The sequence below is a fragment of the Eulemur rufifrons genome, chromosome 6 (genome assembly GCF_041146395.1).
Source record: "Eulemur rufifrons isolate Redbay chromosome 6, OSU_ERuf_1, whole genome shotgun sequence".
NCBI classification, from domain to species: Eukaryota; Metazoa; Chordata; class Mammalia; order Primates; family Lemuridae; genus Eulemur; species Eulemur rufifrons.
This window is the reverse complement of record NC_090988.1, coordinates 32,158,301-32,178,743: the sequence shown is the minus strand read 5'-3', so window position 1 is coordinate 32,178,743 and position 20,443 is coordinate 32,158,301. Positions and strand designations below refer to the sequence as shown.

The 20,443-nt window shown below is 34.9% G+C and overlaps 1 protein-coding gene across 3 annotated transcripts in view; it reads left to right on the top strand.

Moving 5' to 3' along the window:
• CNTN5 (contactin 5) overlaps nucleotides 1-20,443 on the top strand; it is a 1,139,291-nt gene that overhangs the window by 1,049,972 nt on the left and 68,876 nt on the right. For all 3 annotated transcript variants that reach the window (XM_069469032.1, XM_069469031.1, XM_069469033.1), the window contains one exon: nucleotides 17,837-17,995. In XM_069469032.1, the coding sequence (XP_069325133.1) occupies nucleotides 17,837-17,995 (159 nt within the window). The remainder of the gene's footprint in view (nucleotides 1-17,836; nucleotides 17,996-20,443) is intronic.

Here is a 20,443-nt window from a genome sequence, read left to right as displayed (position 1 = left end):
AAGATGGAAGAAGGGAGGGAGTGGGGGAGAGAGGGAAGAAGGAAGAAAGGAGTGCTGTAAGTAACGAGAGAATGGAGTGGCAAGCTTTGCCTAAGGAGTTAGAAAATTTTTATCAAGATGATATATGCAAAAAAAAGATGATATATGCACTGAATTTTTAGGATACATAGTCATTTGCTAGGCCAAAAAAGAGAACAGAAGACACTCAACATCAGCTTGCAATTACAGCACTTTTTCATAACCCTCCATCTCTAAGGAAAGACCTCACATTCTCTAATCCCCTAAAAGACCCAATCTTTGATCATATGACCACTACTTTGTATCTTAAACCTTAGCCTGAATGACCACTAACCTTACTGACCAGTCTGAACTTCCTCTGACCACGCCCCCATGTCTTGTCATTCATCTAAAATATCAAATTTTAATGACTACTTTCTCAGGACATCTTGTGGCTTCTTATCTAGATGCCCTAAGTTTTGATTGAAAGGAATCACTTCTGGGCGAAATGCTACTGGGAAAATTAAGCACCGACAGACTCCCTTCTGCATGATCTCTTTTCGTTCTCTCATTTTAAACTTTTATATAATTGCCACAATTACGAGGCAAAAACAAAACTTTAAAGCACTTCAAGTGCTTTAAAAACTGTGTGACCTTCATTTCAATTGCCACAGTTCTTTCAACCGTTTGATATTTGTTGTTTCGTGGCTACTTGTGGGTAAATTATACCAGGAGCCATGAAAACAAAATAAAACAAAACAAAATTGTCTTTAATGTTAAGAAGGATTAGTATTAAACTCACCAATATTTTTTAGGCAAAATGTTGGAAGTACATTGTATCTGTCTGTTCATTTGAATTGTTTGGAAAAATCATCCAATTTATTCACTTTTCATATACTTAGTATAAACAGTCTAACCCAATTGCTAATTCCATCCAAAACCTGACCTTTTTGTTTTTCTGAATGCATTGTTTCCTATGACTGTCATCTAGATTGTTTTAGAATGTCTTTTGAGTATTGAGTAGTAATTTGTGCTCATGTGAAGCCTGGAATATGCAGTCTTACAGGATATGTACATCCTGTATGGCCCATTTTTGATAACCCAAATGTGGTCACCAAGAAACCAAGCTCCAAGTAGAAGTTATGCTGAACACCAACCCAATGATTAATTATGTCTCCTATGAAGACAAAGCAAAGTTGGTAAGTTCGCTTTAGTCTCTATTCCCAAATCTTGTTTTATTTCAACCTATATACCAAAATACTCAATTCTTAATTATTTTCTTGATTTGGTGTAACACCATATACCATATAGTCTTATCTCAGAATGATTCTTCACTGAACAACACAAAATCCATGCAGATTGAACAGAAAAAGGACTAGCAATGACTGGAAGAAACTTTTGCTGAATTTTAGTGCAGACTGGATTTTGTCCTCCCAAACACCTGGCAAAGGTAATGTCTCCGTTTCACTAAGTACCCCTTAATTTAGAATTACAAAGACAATTAGCTCTCTAATGAGTTACAGCAAGTGAGGTGAAAGAGTAGGAAAAACAACTGAACACCCAATGACGCTTGTTGATGCCAAGAAAAAAAGTAACTTGCTCTTGGTAAAAATCTTTCAAATAAATGCCTCTCTTTTTTTATGTTTCAAAACTAAAATGTGTAGACATTATAGCTCAGTATGTATGGGGAAAATCTAATTCAATACAACATTCCATGTAAACATTGACAGTTGTGAGTATGTGGGTCTCTATTCTACATTACTGATTGAGTATATAGTAGAATTCACCTTTGGAAACTTGTAATTCTGCTGGAGTACCTAAAAGCTAAGGGATACAGGAAAAAAATAGTTCCTAGCTTTAGAAAAAAAACAGTTCATTAAAATAGAAAATAACCTCTACAAGATTCAAAGTGGGTAGGCATTGTAAAGATGAGATATCAAAGTGTTATATCTCAGTTTATTTATTGGAGTGAGAAAGTAAAAATATATAAATTCAAGGTGAGCAAACATTGTGAAGAAAAGATCTGCTGTATTTTTGCTGCCTTTGTAAAATCAAGGTCTTTGGGCTAGTAGAACATTTAGCACTGGACCTTATTCATAGCTACTACTCAGTAAATGTTAGTTGAATCTCAATAGCCTAACTTAGACATGGCTCTAATTGTTTAAAATGCCTGTGATAGTAATCTGTTTATCCAACTGATACAGTGTAGTATTAGAAAACTAATTCTAGCATTAGAACAAAAAAATCCCAGCCCTGGATTTCATCCTTACTCTGGCACTAGCTGGATAACCATGGGCAAGACATTTTACCTCTTCTGGACTTACTCTCCTCATTCGCAAAAAAAGAAAAAGAGGGGGAGGGTTGATAATTATATTTAATTTTCTGGTTTAAATAAGAGAATGGCATGAGATTCCAAGTATTAAAATGCTTTCTAGTAAATGATAGATATTGTTGATATTCTTCACGCTAGGAAGAATTTTCATTTCCCTTATCTTTAAGGAGCTGAACCATTGTTCTTCATGGTATGTGTGGGAAGGAAAAAATGTTCTACATTTTTCCAGCTGTTGATCCTAGTTCATTATCCATTTTGTGAAATATCCAATAATATTCTGATTATTGTGTCCATCTTGTTTAATTAGAATTTGAAAACACATTCTACAAGTGATTGAGAGCATTTGAACCTTTCCTTCCTCAGCGTCAAATTGGCATGTTGCTAGGCTTTGCGTAATTATGTACTGTGCCAATTTTCTGTCATTAGGATAAACTGTGAAGCACCATCAGGGCCATCTGAGTATATTCAGTTAACTAAACCGATGAAATCTTGCATCAATTTCCCAAAATTGGTGGTGCATATTAACATTTATTTATGTTATTGAAGATTCCATTGTAATGACATTGATTCTTAAGCAAAATGTAACGTGTGCAAGGGAACTTTCCATATATGAAATAAAAACTGAACTGCTTCAAGTTCAGTTACTCAAAATCACCAAAAAGATATGACTTGGTAAAAAACATTGAATATATAAATTACATTTCATTCTAGACAAGATGCACAGGGCGGCTATAATATACCAGTCAGAGTGCTAGGAGTACTAACTGCTCTCATATCAGTGATGATCATCACTATCTGCATATCTCATAGTCATCAGCTCACTATCATGTAAAATGAGCAATGAATATGTTACAAAATTGATTTAAATCGCAGTATTCAATATTTATAAAACATAAATATGCACTCTGTGAATGCTTACATAGGACTTTGCCATACCTTCAGTTTAGCTGTCAATGAAGCAATGCAAAAATTAAAATAAAAAAGAGTAGAAAGCCTTTGAAACACCACCAAAAACACTAAAAAATTTGAAAGTAACTGAAATATCATAGAATAGTCATATAAAATGTTTAGATTAAAAAAAATTAAAACAACTAGTGTGAAGCATCACATGTACTCACCAGAAAATTGGTTTCCCTGATCATCACCTAAATACACATCTGGGAACGACACCAATTGGATGTCAGACTGAGGTAGGGGGTGGGGGAGGGGATGGGGGTATGCCTACACAATGAGTGCATTGCGCACCGTTTGGGGAGTGGTAACACTTGAAGGTGCTGACTCAGGAAGGGGGTGGTGGGGAAGGGAGGGATATATACCTACATGATGGGTGCAATGCGCACGACCTGGGGAACAGACACGCCTGGAGCTCTGGCTTGGGGGGAAAGGCGGTACAGGAGCAACGTATGTAACCTGAAATTCTGTATCCCCCATAACAAGATGAAATAAAAAAAAAAAAAAAAAAAAAAAAAAACTAGTGTGGATGACCTTCAAGTTCTGGAATTATGTCTTTAACTTTAAAACATTCTAGGTCACAAGTATAAAATCTCAAAGAAAAATTTTTTGCAAATTTCATAGGTTAATCATCTAAATGCTGAAATGTCAACATTCTCATTTGTCAGCACCCTAATTTGGTTAATTTAAATGTTCATTAATCACAAAAACATATGGCATAAACCAGTCTGTTTGAATTACATGTTTTGTTCAAGAGGTTATTGGTTCATTTAATTATTTCTTTCATAGCAACTCAAGAAATAGAACAGTTATTAGTAAATTTCATTTGAAATACCTAATACTGTTGCAAAGATGTTTTACCACCTGATCTATATGTATGAGTAAATCAAAGCTCACATATTTGTCTGGAAACCTCAGCTCACAGATGTTAAGTCAAGCTAATAAGCAGCATCGATCATACCCCACTGAACAAGATAGTCTGCATTACAAACACTCTCCCTGTAATCCATCCATTATATAGAACATCTGTTACAAATTATCCAACCCTCAGGACTGCTCGATTTAAGTGCTTTTGCAAGAGCCCACTGTCTCCATTTCTCCAAATGAGTTAGATGGTGGCAACGGGATTGTACCAAGTTCACTGTCGCCATATGACAGCAGTCATCTTTCAGTCTGTGTGCGCTCTAATGGTACATTCCATAAGGGTAACAGTTCTTTCTACAGTTGCATAGGAAAAGTCCTTAGAGCATAAGCCAGTAGGCATCAAGAAACCACTTAGATCTGTCAATGCCTGATAAGTTAAGCACTTAGAGAGTGATATTAATTCTTTTTTAAGTCCTTGGGGACTATTGATTTGCTCAGTTAGTTAAAATATAAAATTAATGACCTCAGATACATGTTTGTCAACTTTTGTTCATTTCCATGATCATGTAACATGTCCATAGCGTCAGATAGATATCTTTACAAAAATATAATGAAAGAAAATCTAAATTAAAAAAATAAGTGCAAATTTATACTTCAAAAAAACATATTAAAGAAAGTGCCCTACTTAGAGTTTGGTCCATGGTATTGTCAAGGGTGCACCTGTCTTAAAGATAATGACTTTATAAATGTGTTGCCCTAGCATGTCATTGGAAATAATAATTCTAAATTCACTTCATGGTATGTTTGTGAAAATAAGTTACAAGGATATCTCTAAATAAGTTATTCATAAGTGAATAGTGAGACTGAACAAATGTAAAAGTCCATATAGACATACTTTATTTCCTTGATCTTAATCTGCATTGTAAAATTATAACCAAGTATACACAATAAACCCAATCTTGGATTTATATAATAGAAAACTTTGTAGAAACATGGTACCTTGCATATTTTAGCACCCCATATGGTATTTTCCTTCAGGATTTATTTTACTCATCTGTTCTTAGAATTTATGTAATACTAGCTTAATAAATGAATTTTAAGATAGCATCTGGATTGCTTGAAGTTTTAAATAAACAAGTTGAATATTTTTAATTATTTTTGACAGTTTGTGCAATAGATCCTCAAATATCTATTTTCCATTTCAGAAAGATCATCTTCGATGGATGGATTGTATTGCTTTTATGTTGGAATATATAAAGTGTGTACAACCTCAACTCATGTAAAACTGCATTAAATATGTATGCCTACTCACCACCTGGAATTGTTAGTTAATTTACCTTTCACCTGAAGTTTGTGATAATTGTCCAGGAAGTATTTGTATTTTTTCTGAAAAGGAACACAAAAATACTTTAAATAAACATTTGAAACATAGTGCTCTGGAGAGTCTTACACTGGCAATTAAATGCTTCAGCCAAAAATGACTCAGGTCATTTTAGCTCACAACTCACCTGTCTGAACCAATCAGAGAGCTCCATACAAACTTAAGGAGTCAGAGTTCAGTCTTCTAATGACAACCACATATTCACAAATTATACTTTTCAGGATAAATGTCATTAAATTCCTATTATATAAGACTGGTGTTGGGAAAGGATGATGTCAGTGTTGTTTTTGCTTAAAATACAAGGAGAAGAACCATCATGCTCTAAATAATATTGCAAAAGACCCGTATGCAAAGGATCTTCAGAGGCTATCACTGTCATTGAAACCACGCTGACCATATACCGAGCAACATTACAACAAAAGTTGTTGGAAAAATAACTTACTGAGTCGTCACAAGTTAAATTTGTTACAAAACCTTATTGCAAAGAAAAATGCCCATATGTTTTTAATGATTTAACTAGATTGTCCCCTGAACCTTCCTAAAGCCTTTGAGGGCTTCCATCAAACTTAAGCTCTATGGTTTTCAATGGTTTCTTTCCTTTGACTTTTCTCATATGTTATCCAGTGGCTTCTGATTCACACTCAGAATAAAATCCAAATTCCTTACCATTGCCTTCAAATCCCTCTATTATATGGCACTTGCTGATCTTTCCAACATTATCACCCTCCTCTCTCCTCTTCCTTTACTATGCTCCAACTGCCATACTCATTAACACTTAAGAATTTTGTTCTTGATGTTCTCTGTCTGGAAAACTCTTGCCCATAATATTTATGTGGCTGACTGGCTCCTTCTTCTTATTTATTTGTCGGCTCCCTAGCAAATGTTACCTCCCTCTCCTCCACTCAATTTTCACTCCATTTTATTTTCTTTATTGCATTGGTTGCTATCTGAAATTAACTCATTCGTTTGCTTATTGACTTTCTTCTCCTCCTCAGAATGTAAAACTTACAAAGGCAGGGGCCTTCCCTACCTTGTTTACTGCCTTTATCTCCAGAGTCCAACACAGAGTAAACGTTTCCTCAGTATTGCTAAGCAAATTGTTAAATGTATGAATGAATGAATATGTAATCCTTCCCTCCCACCTCCCCCCTGCCAAGAGACTAATTAAATTTTTAAAACTCAGATAAATGGAGAAAATGGACAGAATATGGAGTAGTACTTGAACAAGCAATAATCATAGGCATTTAATATTAAACATATTTCATTTAATATTATATATTTAAATTTAAATAAATAATATATTTAATATTAAATATAAATATATGGATAATTAAATGTATTAAATATATGTTTATATGACTTTATATAAATATATAAATATAAATATGAAATAAATTTTTTCATGGCTCCATCCCACTTTCATCTCCACACTGCTGTTCTTTGTGGTGTGCACATACACACTCTCATTCTCACAAGAAATATTGCTCTAAATATTAAAAACAAAATCTGAATAGCAAAGAATTATCCATATGCTGATTTTGGCTACATGAAGGGTACAGGAAAGAAATTAAAAAGAAGAACTAAAAAAAAGGCTATGTGTTCACTAAGGTTCTATGTCCAAGGGGGGAACTTTTGTATCTGTTGCTGTATCAGCCAGCTGAGGGCCCAGCACCATGCAGCCCAACTTGCAGCTGCAGGGGCCCTAGCTTGTGGCCTGGAAGCCCTACCATGTATACCTTGATTTCAAACTTGGGACATGAACCCCCTGACAACAGCTTCTTTAATCCACTGCATTAGGCACTTATTGAGTCTTCCTCTGAGTTTCACATAAATTTCATTTACTCTGTATGGTCACCAGCTACACCTAATCAAATTCTTTCCCAAAATCCCTGACTTCCTTGGTACCTCTCATGCCAACTTTCAAATTAAATCACTTCTGTTTCTGGTCATAAACAAACACAAGGCACAAATAATCTAACAGAACAGTGTTGACTCAGCCCCTATAAAATCATGGTTTTTACTTCATATAGGCTCTCAATGCTGCTCACCAATATTACTGTCCATGACTGATTCCCTATCACATTGTTCACAATGAGGATTCCTGACCTTTTCAACTCTCTTCAGGCTCTAAACTAGCATCTTCCCACCTCTGCAATTCAGTATTATCATCAGAATTTATTTCAATTGAAATTAATTTCATTAAATTGAAAAGAAAACTGAGATTCCTTCCAGGTTCCCTCTTTAGTCTACCAATATTCTTCCAATTTATCCAAGCATGAAATTTTGGAATAATGTTTCATCCCCACTCCTTATTTTTCCCTAATAAAATTTAATGTGTCAGTCCACCTCCATTTCAAAAAGCATTTACTGGTTCTCCACTAACTGCATAATTAAATATTTCCAAAGTCATTGTCCTGGTGTTTAAGGTCTTCCCTCAACCTACTTTTCTCCACCTTTATAGCCTTTTGCTACTCTGATCAAACTTAAGCCATTTGCTTTCCCTGACTTCAAAATTCAGTTTTACGGTCTTTTGGAATATTTGTTTATTTATTCCCTTTTGCCACCAGAAAAAAGTTCATCTTTTTCATTATTAATTACTAGCCCAGAGCAGCTGTTTTCTTGGAATCTTCACTGAAAAACCCATCCCTACAGCTTTAATACCTAACAAACTTTCTGTGTCCCAGAGATACAAAGGGAATTCCTAAGTCACTTAGCTGGAAAATGGCAGAGACTGAATAAGAACCAGGTCTTTTGGTACCTACTCAGCCTTCATCTTTCAAAGCTGTCAAGTTTAGCTTTTTGTTTTTGTCCTCACATGATAGTTTCTCCAACCCCTTCAGGCCTTTTCTGTTGTTGTTTTTATTGAATGTACCAATGAGAAGCACACAGAACATTTAATCATGGGTTTGTACAATAGGGTTATTTTAATTTTGGTTTAAAATTCTTTCTCTGATCTCCAATATTTTGTTGAATTTTGTGATCATAGGAACACATTCACATAATAGTACATCTTTAATAAGTCCCAAGTTTCTAGCCAAAAGTAATAATTTCATTATGCTATAGGTAAATTTTTTAAAATTATTTTAGAAATCTCATTGTATTTTTGTATTTACCTATCTGGCTGTTAGCTTAATCCAACTGTTCTGTTAGATTTCTCAGTTGATTTGTCATTTTTCAGTTCCATGGAGTTTATTTGGAATAATTAGTGTTCGAGATCCCCTTTTCAGGTTGTTTATGCTAATATAACCAGTTATAGCAAAGATAAGAAATTATTGCAGTTTCAATCCTTCATAAACCATGGGAGTTCTTCATTATTCTTTGTATCCTGGGATGCTTCTATTTGCCTGTAATATAAAGCATAACTCAAATTGGCTTAAACAATAAGGAAATCTACCAGCTCTCATAGCGAGAAGTTAAAGCAGGTTTTTTTAATTGTTTGATCCAGTATCTCAACTTTTCTTCAAGTACCCAGGTTGGTTCCATCTCTGTACTCTGTCATCTCCAGTGTTTGCCTTACCCTAAAACTGGTTCCCATTGTAACCATAGCTGACTGCCAGGAATAATAGGTGCTAAATACTTTCTTGTTCTCATGCAACAGGAGAAAGAGCTAGCGTATCTCTCAACTTTGGTAAAAATGTTCATGCCTTCATCTGGTTATACCACTTTAGATCATGTGCTGACTTCTGAACCAGCACCTATCACAAGAAGATTGTCATGATCTAACTGACTCAGATCTAGCTTCCTTAGCCACCCACCAGCAGGGGCAGATGAGATTACCAAGACTGACATAAACTACTCAGGACCACCCTGATATAATGGAGAGGTGGTGAAGAAATTAATTCTCTATACCACATTGGGACAGGTGGAGTGAATACTGTGGAGTCAATCATAACGTTCACTTCATCTCTAGCATGCATTTTCTACCTCTAAATTCATTTTCAATCAATAAAAAAAAAAACATTTATCACAATACCTTCTACCTGATAGGTGGATGTTAAATCACTATCATTTCAACATTATTACATTTTTCGTTACAAGTTCCCCAAAAGATAGAGATCGTTGAATCTGGCAATGATAGTACATTCTTTTTTCTTTCTCAAATCAGTTTCATATCTTCCCTCACTTATTTTGATAAAACCAAATGTTGGGCATAGGTTCTTATTTTCATTAGTAAAAAATGAAGCATTGTGAGATCGATATTGTCAAAGTTACAGACTAATGAGAGATGCAACCACTGCTGGAATAGCTATTTACCATTTACAAAATACATTTTACATACATTACTTTATGTAATTCACACAATAATAACGTAAGATTGATAATATCATTCTCTTTATAAAATATAAGGAAACTGAGACTTAATAAGGTTCAAAAATTTGCCCAAGACAAATGGGTATCTAAATAGTAGCATTTAACAAAGATGAGAAATCAACATAATAAGAATCCTATTTTTTAATGTATATTTAAACTCTTCTTTTTGAATAGTACTATGATTTCATAAAGATGTATTACTCTTGTTCCTGTTTTGATTGGCCAAAAGAAAAATATGTACAAAAATTAAGTCAACAACTATACTAACCTGCTAAACTAATAAAAATTAGTCATTGAATCATTTACTACAAATCTATATTGTAACATATTATGTGCCAAACATTGTGCTAGGCACTGAAAATACATTAGCAAGAAAATTACAAGTTAGGTAATATGATGCTGCCAGATTTGTTCTTTTTGCTTAAGATTGTTTTGGTTATTCAGGCCCTGTTTTTGTTCCATATGAAGTTTAGGATTATTTTTTTCAAGATCTGTGAAAAGTGATGTTGGTATTTTCATGGGAATTATGTTGAATCTGTAAATCACTTTTGGCAATGTGGACATTTTAACAATGTTAATTCCACCAATCCATGAGCATGAAATGTTTTTACATTTTTTTGTGTCATCTACGATATCTTTCATCAGTGTTTTGTACTCCTCCTTGAAGAGATTTTTCACCTCCTTGGTTAAGTATATTTCTAGGTATTTTATTTTCTTTGCAGCCATTGTAAATGGTATTGCATTCTTGATCAGACTCTCAGTTTGACTGTTATTAGTATATAGAAATGCTACTGATTTGTGTATATTGATTATGTAACCTGAAACTTTGCTGCATTCAATTTTAGGAGTTTTTTGGTGGAGTCTTTAGGGTTTTCTAGATACAAGATCACATCACTAGCATATAGGGAAAGTTTGACCTCCTCTTTCCTGATTTGGATACCCTTTATGTCTTTCTCTTGCCTGATTGCTCTGGCTAGCATTTCCAGTATTATGTTATTAATAAATAGAAGTGGTGACAGTGGGCACCTCATCTCGTTCCAGTTCTTAGAGGTAATGCTTTCAACTTTTCCCCATTCGGTATGATGTTGGCTGTGAGTTTGTCATGTATGGCTTTTATTATTTTGAGTTATGTTTTTTTATGCTGGGTTTGTTGACCTTTTTCATCATGAAGAGATGACGGATTTTATCAAATGCTTTTTCTAAATCTATTGAGATGATTGTATGGTCTTTGTTTTTATTTCTGTGTATGTGGTAAATCACATTTATTAATTTGCATCTATTCTCATATCCTTGGGATAAAACCCACTTGATCATGATGTATTATCTTTTCGACATGCTGTTGAATTTGGTTTGCTAGTATTTTGTTGGGGATTTTTTAATCTACATACAATAAGGGATATTGGTCTGTAGTTTTCCTTTTCTGTTGTGTCATTTCTTGGCTTTGGTATCAAGGTAATACTGACTTCATAGAATGATTTAGGAAGGGTTCTCTCCTTCTCAATGTTATGGGCGTTTCAGTAAAATGGGTGCCAGTTCTTCTTTGTAGGCCTGGTAGAATTCAGCTGTGAATCGGTCTGGGCCAAGGCTTTTTTTGTTGGGTGATTTTACATTACTGTTTTAATCATTCTACTCATTACTGGTCTGTTTGGGACTTTTATTTATTCCTGATTCAGTCTTAGGAGGTGTGTGTTTCCTTGACTTTATTCACTTCTTCTAGGTTTTCTAGTTTGCATGCATAGAGGTTTTCATGGGTAGCTATGGGTGGTATTTTGTGTTTCTGTGGTATCATTTGTAATGTCTCCTCTTTCATTTCTGATTGAGCTTATTTGAGGCTTTTCTGTTTCTGGTTAATCTTACTGTAGTTTATTGATTTTGTTTGTCTTTTCGAAGAACCAACTTTTTGTTTCATTGATCATTTGTAATGTTTTTTTGGTTTTCATCTCATTTAGTTCTGCTCTGAGCTATTTCTGAGTTATTTCTTTCCTTCTGCTAGCTGTGGGTTTGGTTTGTTCCTCTTTTTCTAGTTCCTTGAGGTGAGACATTAGGTTGTTAATTTGTGATCTTTCCATCTTTTTGATGTAAGCATTTAAGGCTATAAACTTTCCCCTTAGCACTGCTTTTTCTGTATCTCATAGATTTTGGAAGTTTGTGTCATCTTTGTTGTTCAATTTGAAAAGAATTTTTTTATTTCCATCTTGGTTTCACCACAAACCCAAGGCAAGATGGCGGGCGCCACACTGCTTATCCACACATCATATGCCTTTCTCCTACCCAGGAAGCTTCAGCTCTTCAGTATTCTTGTTACTGCTCCCCACACAAACATTTCACAACACTTGCTCAGACTGTGGTGTCCACAGGAGGCTGTTGGGTGCTCGGGGAACTGTGCGATCCAAGAGCTTGGACATTCAGGGCAGGCGGACTTCAGGGGAGAGGAGAGTGCAGCAAGCTGGAGGGTGGGGGACCCTTGGGAAAATGGGGACCAGAGTGTGAGGTCTCCTCCATTCAGATTCTTCTCCACCTCCTCCCCTCCCCCGCCCCTAGCTGCCTATGCTGCAGTGGCAGTTCTCACATGAGTCAGCACAGGTGCCCAAAGGAATGATTGAGCTGGGGCTCTCAGGAGTGGCTTCTTTCCCTCTGTTGGTGCACCCACCACATCCAGGCTTTCACAGAGTGGGGCTCACACCTTTCTTCTTAAAGGGAGTGACCCCAAAGGGGCTGACAGCCCAGTGCTCTATTCTCCAGAAGTTCCCTCATCACTGGCTGCAGAGCAGCTTTGGGGCTGGTGAGGGTAGAGAAGCTCTCTAACAGTTTGGGAGCCTGCAGTCTGCCAGAGGTTTGAGGGGAGGGAAAACAAACACCCACCCCTACCTATCATTTCCGTGGGGCTCTGAATTCCTCAGGGATTGATCTCTGCTTAAAATCTTGCTCCTTCTTGTTCTGCTCTGCAACTTCTTCCTTTAGAATCTTCCATAGATTCTGGCACTTTTCCCTCAGAATTACACCTGGGATATGTTTATTTCATCAAAAACATCTTCTTCTTTCTGAGACAATCTGGTGACCAATGTCGCTAGTCAGTCATCTTGCCTTCCCTCCATAATTCTTCATAATTCTACTCTAACGGTGAAATCTCAGCAACCAGTTACTAACAGGTATTAATATGTAATGTACTGCATAAAATCTATTCACATTATTGGCTAAATATTACTTTTTACTAAAATGGTTGTTGTTACTATTTATATATGGCCTTTTCAATTGAGTCTACCAAAGTGGTCCTTTGTACTGGATGGCTAATTGTAGATGAATAAACCACATGAGAAAAATAAAAAATAACCATTGTGGCCTGAGTTACTGAGTATATTTCTCTGCATTAATCTAATCTTCCAGATAATAGCTAAGCCTTCTCTTCACTTGGTGTTAGGACATGTCTAGGACTTTGCTTTCTTCAGTGATTGCTGTGCCTGCTTCCTTTTGTTCAGGAGCACATTCCTGTGTATGTTTAGAAGTAAGAGGTATCTGTCCTTAAGCAGCATTTATAGGCTTAAAATAGAACTGATATAGGATACCATAGCATAGTCAGTATCAAATTTTTCACATTAATTTCAAACGATTTAAAACAAAGACTTGTTCAATGTTTTGAATCTCAACACGTTTAATTTTTTTATTTAAAACTACTATGTGAGAAAAACAGCAGGAAAGTCCTGAAAATAAAATAATAGTGAAAATACACTGGATAGATTTATAATGTAAAAAATACATATACAGGAGAGATATCTGTTGAATCGGTAAGTCTAAGAGACAGTCATACACTGTGATGTTATCTATGTGAGAAAGAGCTAGAATCAGTGCGGAATCAGTCTCAGCATCAGGAGGATGTTCTTCAGGAGTATTCCTCATGAAGGGATGGACAGTCACACCACAAGCACTCAAGCCTGGCCCCACCACTTGCTGTCTACAAGATGAATGGGCAAAAATTTCACAAAAAGTCAGTACACAACTTCCTGCTTGTTACCACAATAATTTGTCATAATTTGACAAATATGACCAGTAGTCAAGACTAAAGCCTATCCCTGCTTCAAGCCCCAAAGCAGGAAGACTCCGTTGACCTCTTTTTTGTTGAGGAGAAATTTTCCTATCTCAAGCACTACTTCTTCTTCTGAAAAATAATAGGGTTAAACTGAATGACTCCAGTTAATTAAAAAATTCCTGTAACATTGCATAACTACTATTTGAAGCTTTAGGTCCTTGTTTCATGTCACCAGTACAATCACAACAGCTTTAAAGGTTACAAGGAGATATGTATTTTATTCATTTTTCAACTTTAAAAGTCAAAGGCTCCTCAAGAGAAGAAAATTTTTTAACTGAACATTAGGTCAATGGAACGAATCGATCTGATAGCAATGCTACAGCAATCCCAGGGGGCCCTGGATTGAGGATGGATTGAATCCAGGAGAACATGGCTTCTGCTCAGAGCTTTGTGGTTTGTCATTTGCTCAATAGTCCTCACCATGAAGAAATGAACAGACTGTGCCCATTTTTCTAAATTGTCTATTTTCAATAAAATATTTATTTTAGTGATCCTATATAATAGCACTATCCCTGGGGAAAAAAAACTTTCAGATTACTGCCCATCTGACACTGAATCATTACAGCTAAGTATAAAATTTAATGAGATTTCTACTAAATGACTGGCATCTGTATAACATTCAGAGACTAGCTGCTGTCACACATTTATCATCAAATCTATTTTCAAAGATTCTTTATATAAAGTAGCTACAAAAGCTTTTTAGGAGAACTTCTCCGTGACTTTTTTAAAAAAAGTCCAAAGATAGCAAAAGTGGAACTATTATTAACAGGCCTTAAAAAATAAAGATATTGACTGCATTAATATGTTAATTAATTCACTCCTAAATATATACAGGAAGCTAATTGTAGCCAGCATTCAATATGTAATATCTAAAAATATTTTTCCATAAATAGAGCATTGATAAACCAATACTAATATAATAACAGTAAATTTGTCTTTCAGTTTTATTATGGTTGAAAATGTATTTAATCTCTTTTAGAAGGTAAATTACACCACCAATTTTTCAGAATATCTTTACATAACTATATTCATAAGAAATACTTCAGATTTATAAGGATTTAGAAAAATTATCTTTCCATAGGCTATAATACTCTAAGCTTCCAATAGTGATAAGCCTTATTATTAAATCATATGAAAGGTTTATTTTCTTCATTTATGGAGCTGTCATATTTATTGCCACTCTCGACTAGAAAAAAAAAAAAAAACATTAACTCAAATATATTTTGATTTAAAAATGAAAGAGACTATTACATAAGATCTTTTTCTAATATAATGATTATATTTTAAAACATTCTTTTACTTGCTAATTGTTATACAACATTCCAAACTCAAAACATAATTCCTTCTGTCCTTCCTTCCGTTCTTCATTTTTCTTTCTTTGTTCTCCTCTCTTCCTTTCTTCTTTTTCTCTACAAATATTTATTGAGGGTCTAATATATGCCAAGTACCATGTTGTATATTCAGACAAGTGGAAATTACAGAAAAATAATTATAGCCAATGTAACAAGTGTTATAATGAGATATAAAAGGTATACTCAAAACACTGGGACATAACATCACTGCCTGGCATTTCTTTGTAAAATATCTGTCTTTGCCATTAGATTTTAACACAGAGGGCTGAAACCCCATCTTGTCCTTCCATAAACTGTTGCCACCACCCATCTCCTACCTTTGAGCACGGTGATTAAAACATACTGGACACTCAGTAAATGTTTGTTTAGTTAAATAAAATATGCTTACCATAGCACATATCACAATATGGAGATATTCTTTATAATAATAACTTTAAAAAATAATTTTAGAAGTAACATATGTTTATTATATAATCCAAACAAGTATAAAGAATAAAATTTAAATAACGTATATCCTCACCTCCAAGCAATAACCCTGAATTACACTTTAATGTATTTCTTTCTAGTCTTTTTTTTCTCCATATTTGGCAAATTACTATAATACATTTATATTTACATACAATTTTGCATTCCACTTTATTCACTTATTGTGAACATTTCCCATGTTATTAAATAATTTTCAATATAGCAGTTTAATGGCTGCCTAATATTTTATAATAGGAATGTAGAATTTAAATATTATATGATTATTGGACAAAGAGTTATTTACAACAGTTTGTAATTATAAATAATTACACAGCCACAGTCAGTGTCCTGGTATATAAATCTTTGCCCCATCACTAATTATTTTGCTAAAGACCATATTTGGGCAAATAGACACATATAGAGAAAAGTACTTAAAGATTTATTAATTATGTTTAAATTCCATTTTTTGTTCCAATTGAAGTTTTAAACAATTATTTGTATCCCCTCTTCTTTGCATCCTTCCACGTTCATCATGTGCCTATTCCAAAAGTCTCCTGTCATCCTCTGGCCCCCAATCTCATTCTCACCCTATCACCCCCACTTTTGTAGTCAGTCTTATATTCCTCTTTAGTGAAAAAAAAAAAATGAATATCTTCCAAAATGAGCTTTCTCAAATTCTCCCCTTGCTATCTCAAAAGCTTTCTTCGTTTCATTATTTCACCTTTTTTATTCCTTCATTTCTCTTAGAGGAAAAACTGCCACTTCCCAAGGCTGTCCTCAATGCCTTTGCCCACAATCTCAACTTTCTGCACTTTCCTGATGGAATAGTCCCTAACTTCTAAAATTTTGGTCTCTGTTACCTATTGCTGGTTCTTCTCGGCCTGGGTAAAAATTCTCATCCCTCATTTCCTAAAAATGTCATTTTCCCTAGCGAGGTTTTAAACTCTTTCCTTATCTCACTGTACCTTTATTATTGATGTTCTCTACTCAAAGGTCTTCACTAACTGCTCCATCGCTTTGGCACCCAGTCATCTCTTAGCTCCTTACAGTCTAGTTCAGCCCTTACTGCTCTGATCTCCTAATCACCAAATGCAGAGAGCAACTTGCTACATAAGGACGAATTCAGAAAATACTTAAAATACTTAATTTTTTTTCATGCAAAACAAAAGCATTTTTCAACTTGAATTTTTTCTATTAAGGAATGGGGAAATGTCAGTAAGAGAACTGCCATTGCTTTGTAGCCACTAAGACATAAATAGCTGTGCATTTTTTTAAATGCTATTAGAAATCACTATTTTAGGAATAAAACATAATGGCACATTTCTCCTCAAATCAGGTCATGACTTTTGTCTTAAAAATGAAGTTATATGTGCGTAGATTAGTCATCACTATTCTGAAACATTTTTTCATGATGAGAAGGGAATTAACCTTCTTTGATTCATTACCCGTCTCACCTCTACCAAAAAAAATGAAAAGAATCTAATCACAGATAACAGTCTACTTTGAACTCCCCACAGAGTTCTATGTATGCCTCCCTTCTGCTATATGTTCTTAGCTTGTCTATACTATCATTATTTCGAGCCTTTCATATCTCCTCTGTTAGAGTCTAAGCTATTTGATAGTACACATCACAGTGTTTGTTCATTGAAGGTTCCCTGAACATGAAAATTAGCCCCATCCATCTATAGCTTTTTAGTAAGGATGGGATCATTTTTGTTCCTAATAGCATTGCCTATCACTTTCTGTTGCTGCCTCTGTAAGCTGTGATTGATTTCAACAGCTATAGTTGATATTGACATTCACATCCTTGTGTTTGCTTCTAATTATTTTTTTCTTTCTCTATAAAATATGATGCTAATTGGTAGTTGCCTCCAGGCACAAAGTGCAAGAAAAAAATCAAATCTATAATTAAGTCCCCCCCCCCAGAAATCTGGGAAACCAACTTGCATCCCATGACTTTTTGCTCTCAATTTTCATTACTAAATACATATTTCATTAAGATGATTACACAGTTTGATGAGACGAATACTGGAAATACAATTTCTCATGGCTCTTCATAATGGTTTGTACTTAACTTTATCCATTGCCTTTGACTGTAGGTCCCCCAGGTCCACCTGGGGTAGTAATTGTTGAGGAAATAACCGAAAGCACAGCCACACTCTCCTGGAGTCCAGCAGCCGACAACCACAGCCCAATCTCCTCCTACAACCTGCAAGCTCGCAGCCCTTTCTCCCTGGGCTGGCAAACAGTAAAAACAGGTAAGAGGCTCTAAGGCAACATCAGACACAACTGGAGCAACTTCCTATCTCATGAGCTGTATTTGCTGACAATCACACTAAGATAGATTTCTTTTGGATTCTGAAAACTTTGTTATTGGTTACAATATTGACAAAGGTTTGCTTCTTTTTATGAACCCAAGAAAAGCAAGGTACCTTACTTTCCTCGCATTTCAATTCCCAAGTGGGACCACAGCATGTTGATTTGTTTGTTCATTGAAATAACTTTAGACTCACATAGCAGTAGCAAAAATAGTAGAAAGACTTCCTGTGGACCCGTCCCCCATCCCCTCATCTTTCCCTAATGATAACATCTTACATAACCGTAGTACAATTATCAAATCAAGAAACTGATATTGGTACAATGCTATTAACTAAACTCCAGGCCTTATTCAGATTTTACCAGTTTCAATATATAAATTTTTAGTGTATATTTCTATGAAATAATTTTAGTACATAGATTCGAGTAACCAAGACAATCAGGATATAGAACTGTTCCATGCCTTCAGTTCCCTGTGCTACCCCTTTATAGTCACATATCTGTTTTATTTATAAAAAGACAATCTAACATAAAATTACATTATTTAAAGCAGTGCAGCATTTCAATGCCTGCTTCTAAGATGTTTGCATTATAGTTGCATTATTTAAAAAATTATTTTCATATCTAATGGTTTTCTTTTCATGCTATAACTAATCTTCTCCTATCTCTCCAAATGTGGCTATCCACCAGAGATATGCAAAATCACACTCACCTGATAATTATTAGATACTTATTTAACATGTTGGTCTTTGCAAAGTGTAGAATAAGTCTATAAAATGGCATCTCCAGAAACGGTTGTCCACACTGAGTAAGGATTTGTACTTTTGTTTTATTTTCAAATGGATTTACCTGTTTAGAAGTGAAATACAAAAATCAGTAAAATATTTGAATGAAATACCATAAAACTCAACCAGAATATTATAGGAGTGGAGTGGTCCATTTTGTTGCTTCAGTAAATAAAATTTGGGCAGAAACTTATTTCTGTATAAAACATAACATTTGTGAAGAGAGGAAATATATTTATGGACATGCAGAATATAATTCAGATTTTTCTTGATATTTACGCTCCTGTATTAAATAAGACCTGTTTGATTATCATTTTATTGCATATATACATGTTTATTATGCATGTATACATATTTATTTTGTAATATGTATAATTGTATTAGCTTCATTTGTGGCTCCATTAAAACCCTGTGATACCTCTGCAGACCCCAAAAGTGGGAGCATCTCTGGGTATGGTAGTTAATTCAGGAAGGACACAAATTCAGACCACTCGAGCAGAGTTACTGAAGAATTCTTATAACCTCTACTCCAATGCTTCTATCTTATTAGTATGACAGCTCAAACTTTTTACTCTGCAGCCAGGAAACAGACTCACTTTCAGGTCTGGGGTTATGCACTCACCTAACCCATCCTCCTGTCTGCATCCATGCTCCCTGCCCACTCCTGCCACCCTACCCTGCCAACTTAACTTTTGGGGAAGTTTTTCTTGTGGGTACATTGCAATACATGTTTGTTTCTTTACTCATCCCATACCCATGACAATCCAGGACATCTTATCCTCCACCTACTACATCCATGCTTTCCTAACTACATTTATTCTCTGATTCATGCATTTGGGTTTCTTTCTTGGTTTACCTGTTTCTACTTTGTGTGTGTGTGTGTGTGTGTGTGTGTGTGTAGGACTTAGGGATTTGGAGTAAATGTTTTTTGTGTGTATTTGTTTTAGAAGCCCCTAATATAAAGTTGTATCTTTATCTTGCTAACATAATGCTGGAAATAGTTTAAAGTTGAGAGTCTTTTTTAATCCAGTTCAGTAAGTACAGTACTTATTTAAAAAGAAAAAAACAACAACCTATGGTTGTGCTGTATCTATAAGAAAATATAATTTTTTATAAATTATCAATCTTCTTCACCGTTCATTGTTCTAGGGCTCTCACCTAACTCATTTCTCCAAAAGCCAGCATTAATTGCAGCTATTGGCAGAGACACGCCATCTTCAGGGCAAGCCTGCTGAGGAGCAGTCCTCAAGTTTTGCATACTCCAAAAGAGCTATTTTAAATGCTTTCTGGTTTTAGCTTAATCTGATCACAACTTCTTTCAAGCATATGATGAGGTAGGAAGTGTCTCTGGAGCCACACCGACTCCGCTGGGATGAGGGCCTTTTGTTTTCATAGTTGCTCCCACAATCTAAATCAATTTTAGTCAAAATAAACTCTAATCCAAAAATACCTAACAGAAAAAAAGATGGATGTGGAGTTTAAACTCTCTGATTGAGTTTATGTAATTTATAATATATTATTTGATTGAAGCACTTAAAGTTCCATTATATACCTAAATGATATAAAGAATAGCGAGTTCCTCACTTTTGGCAAATGATGTAATAA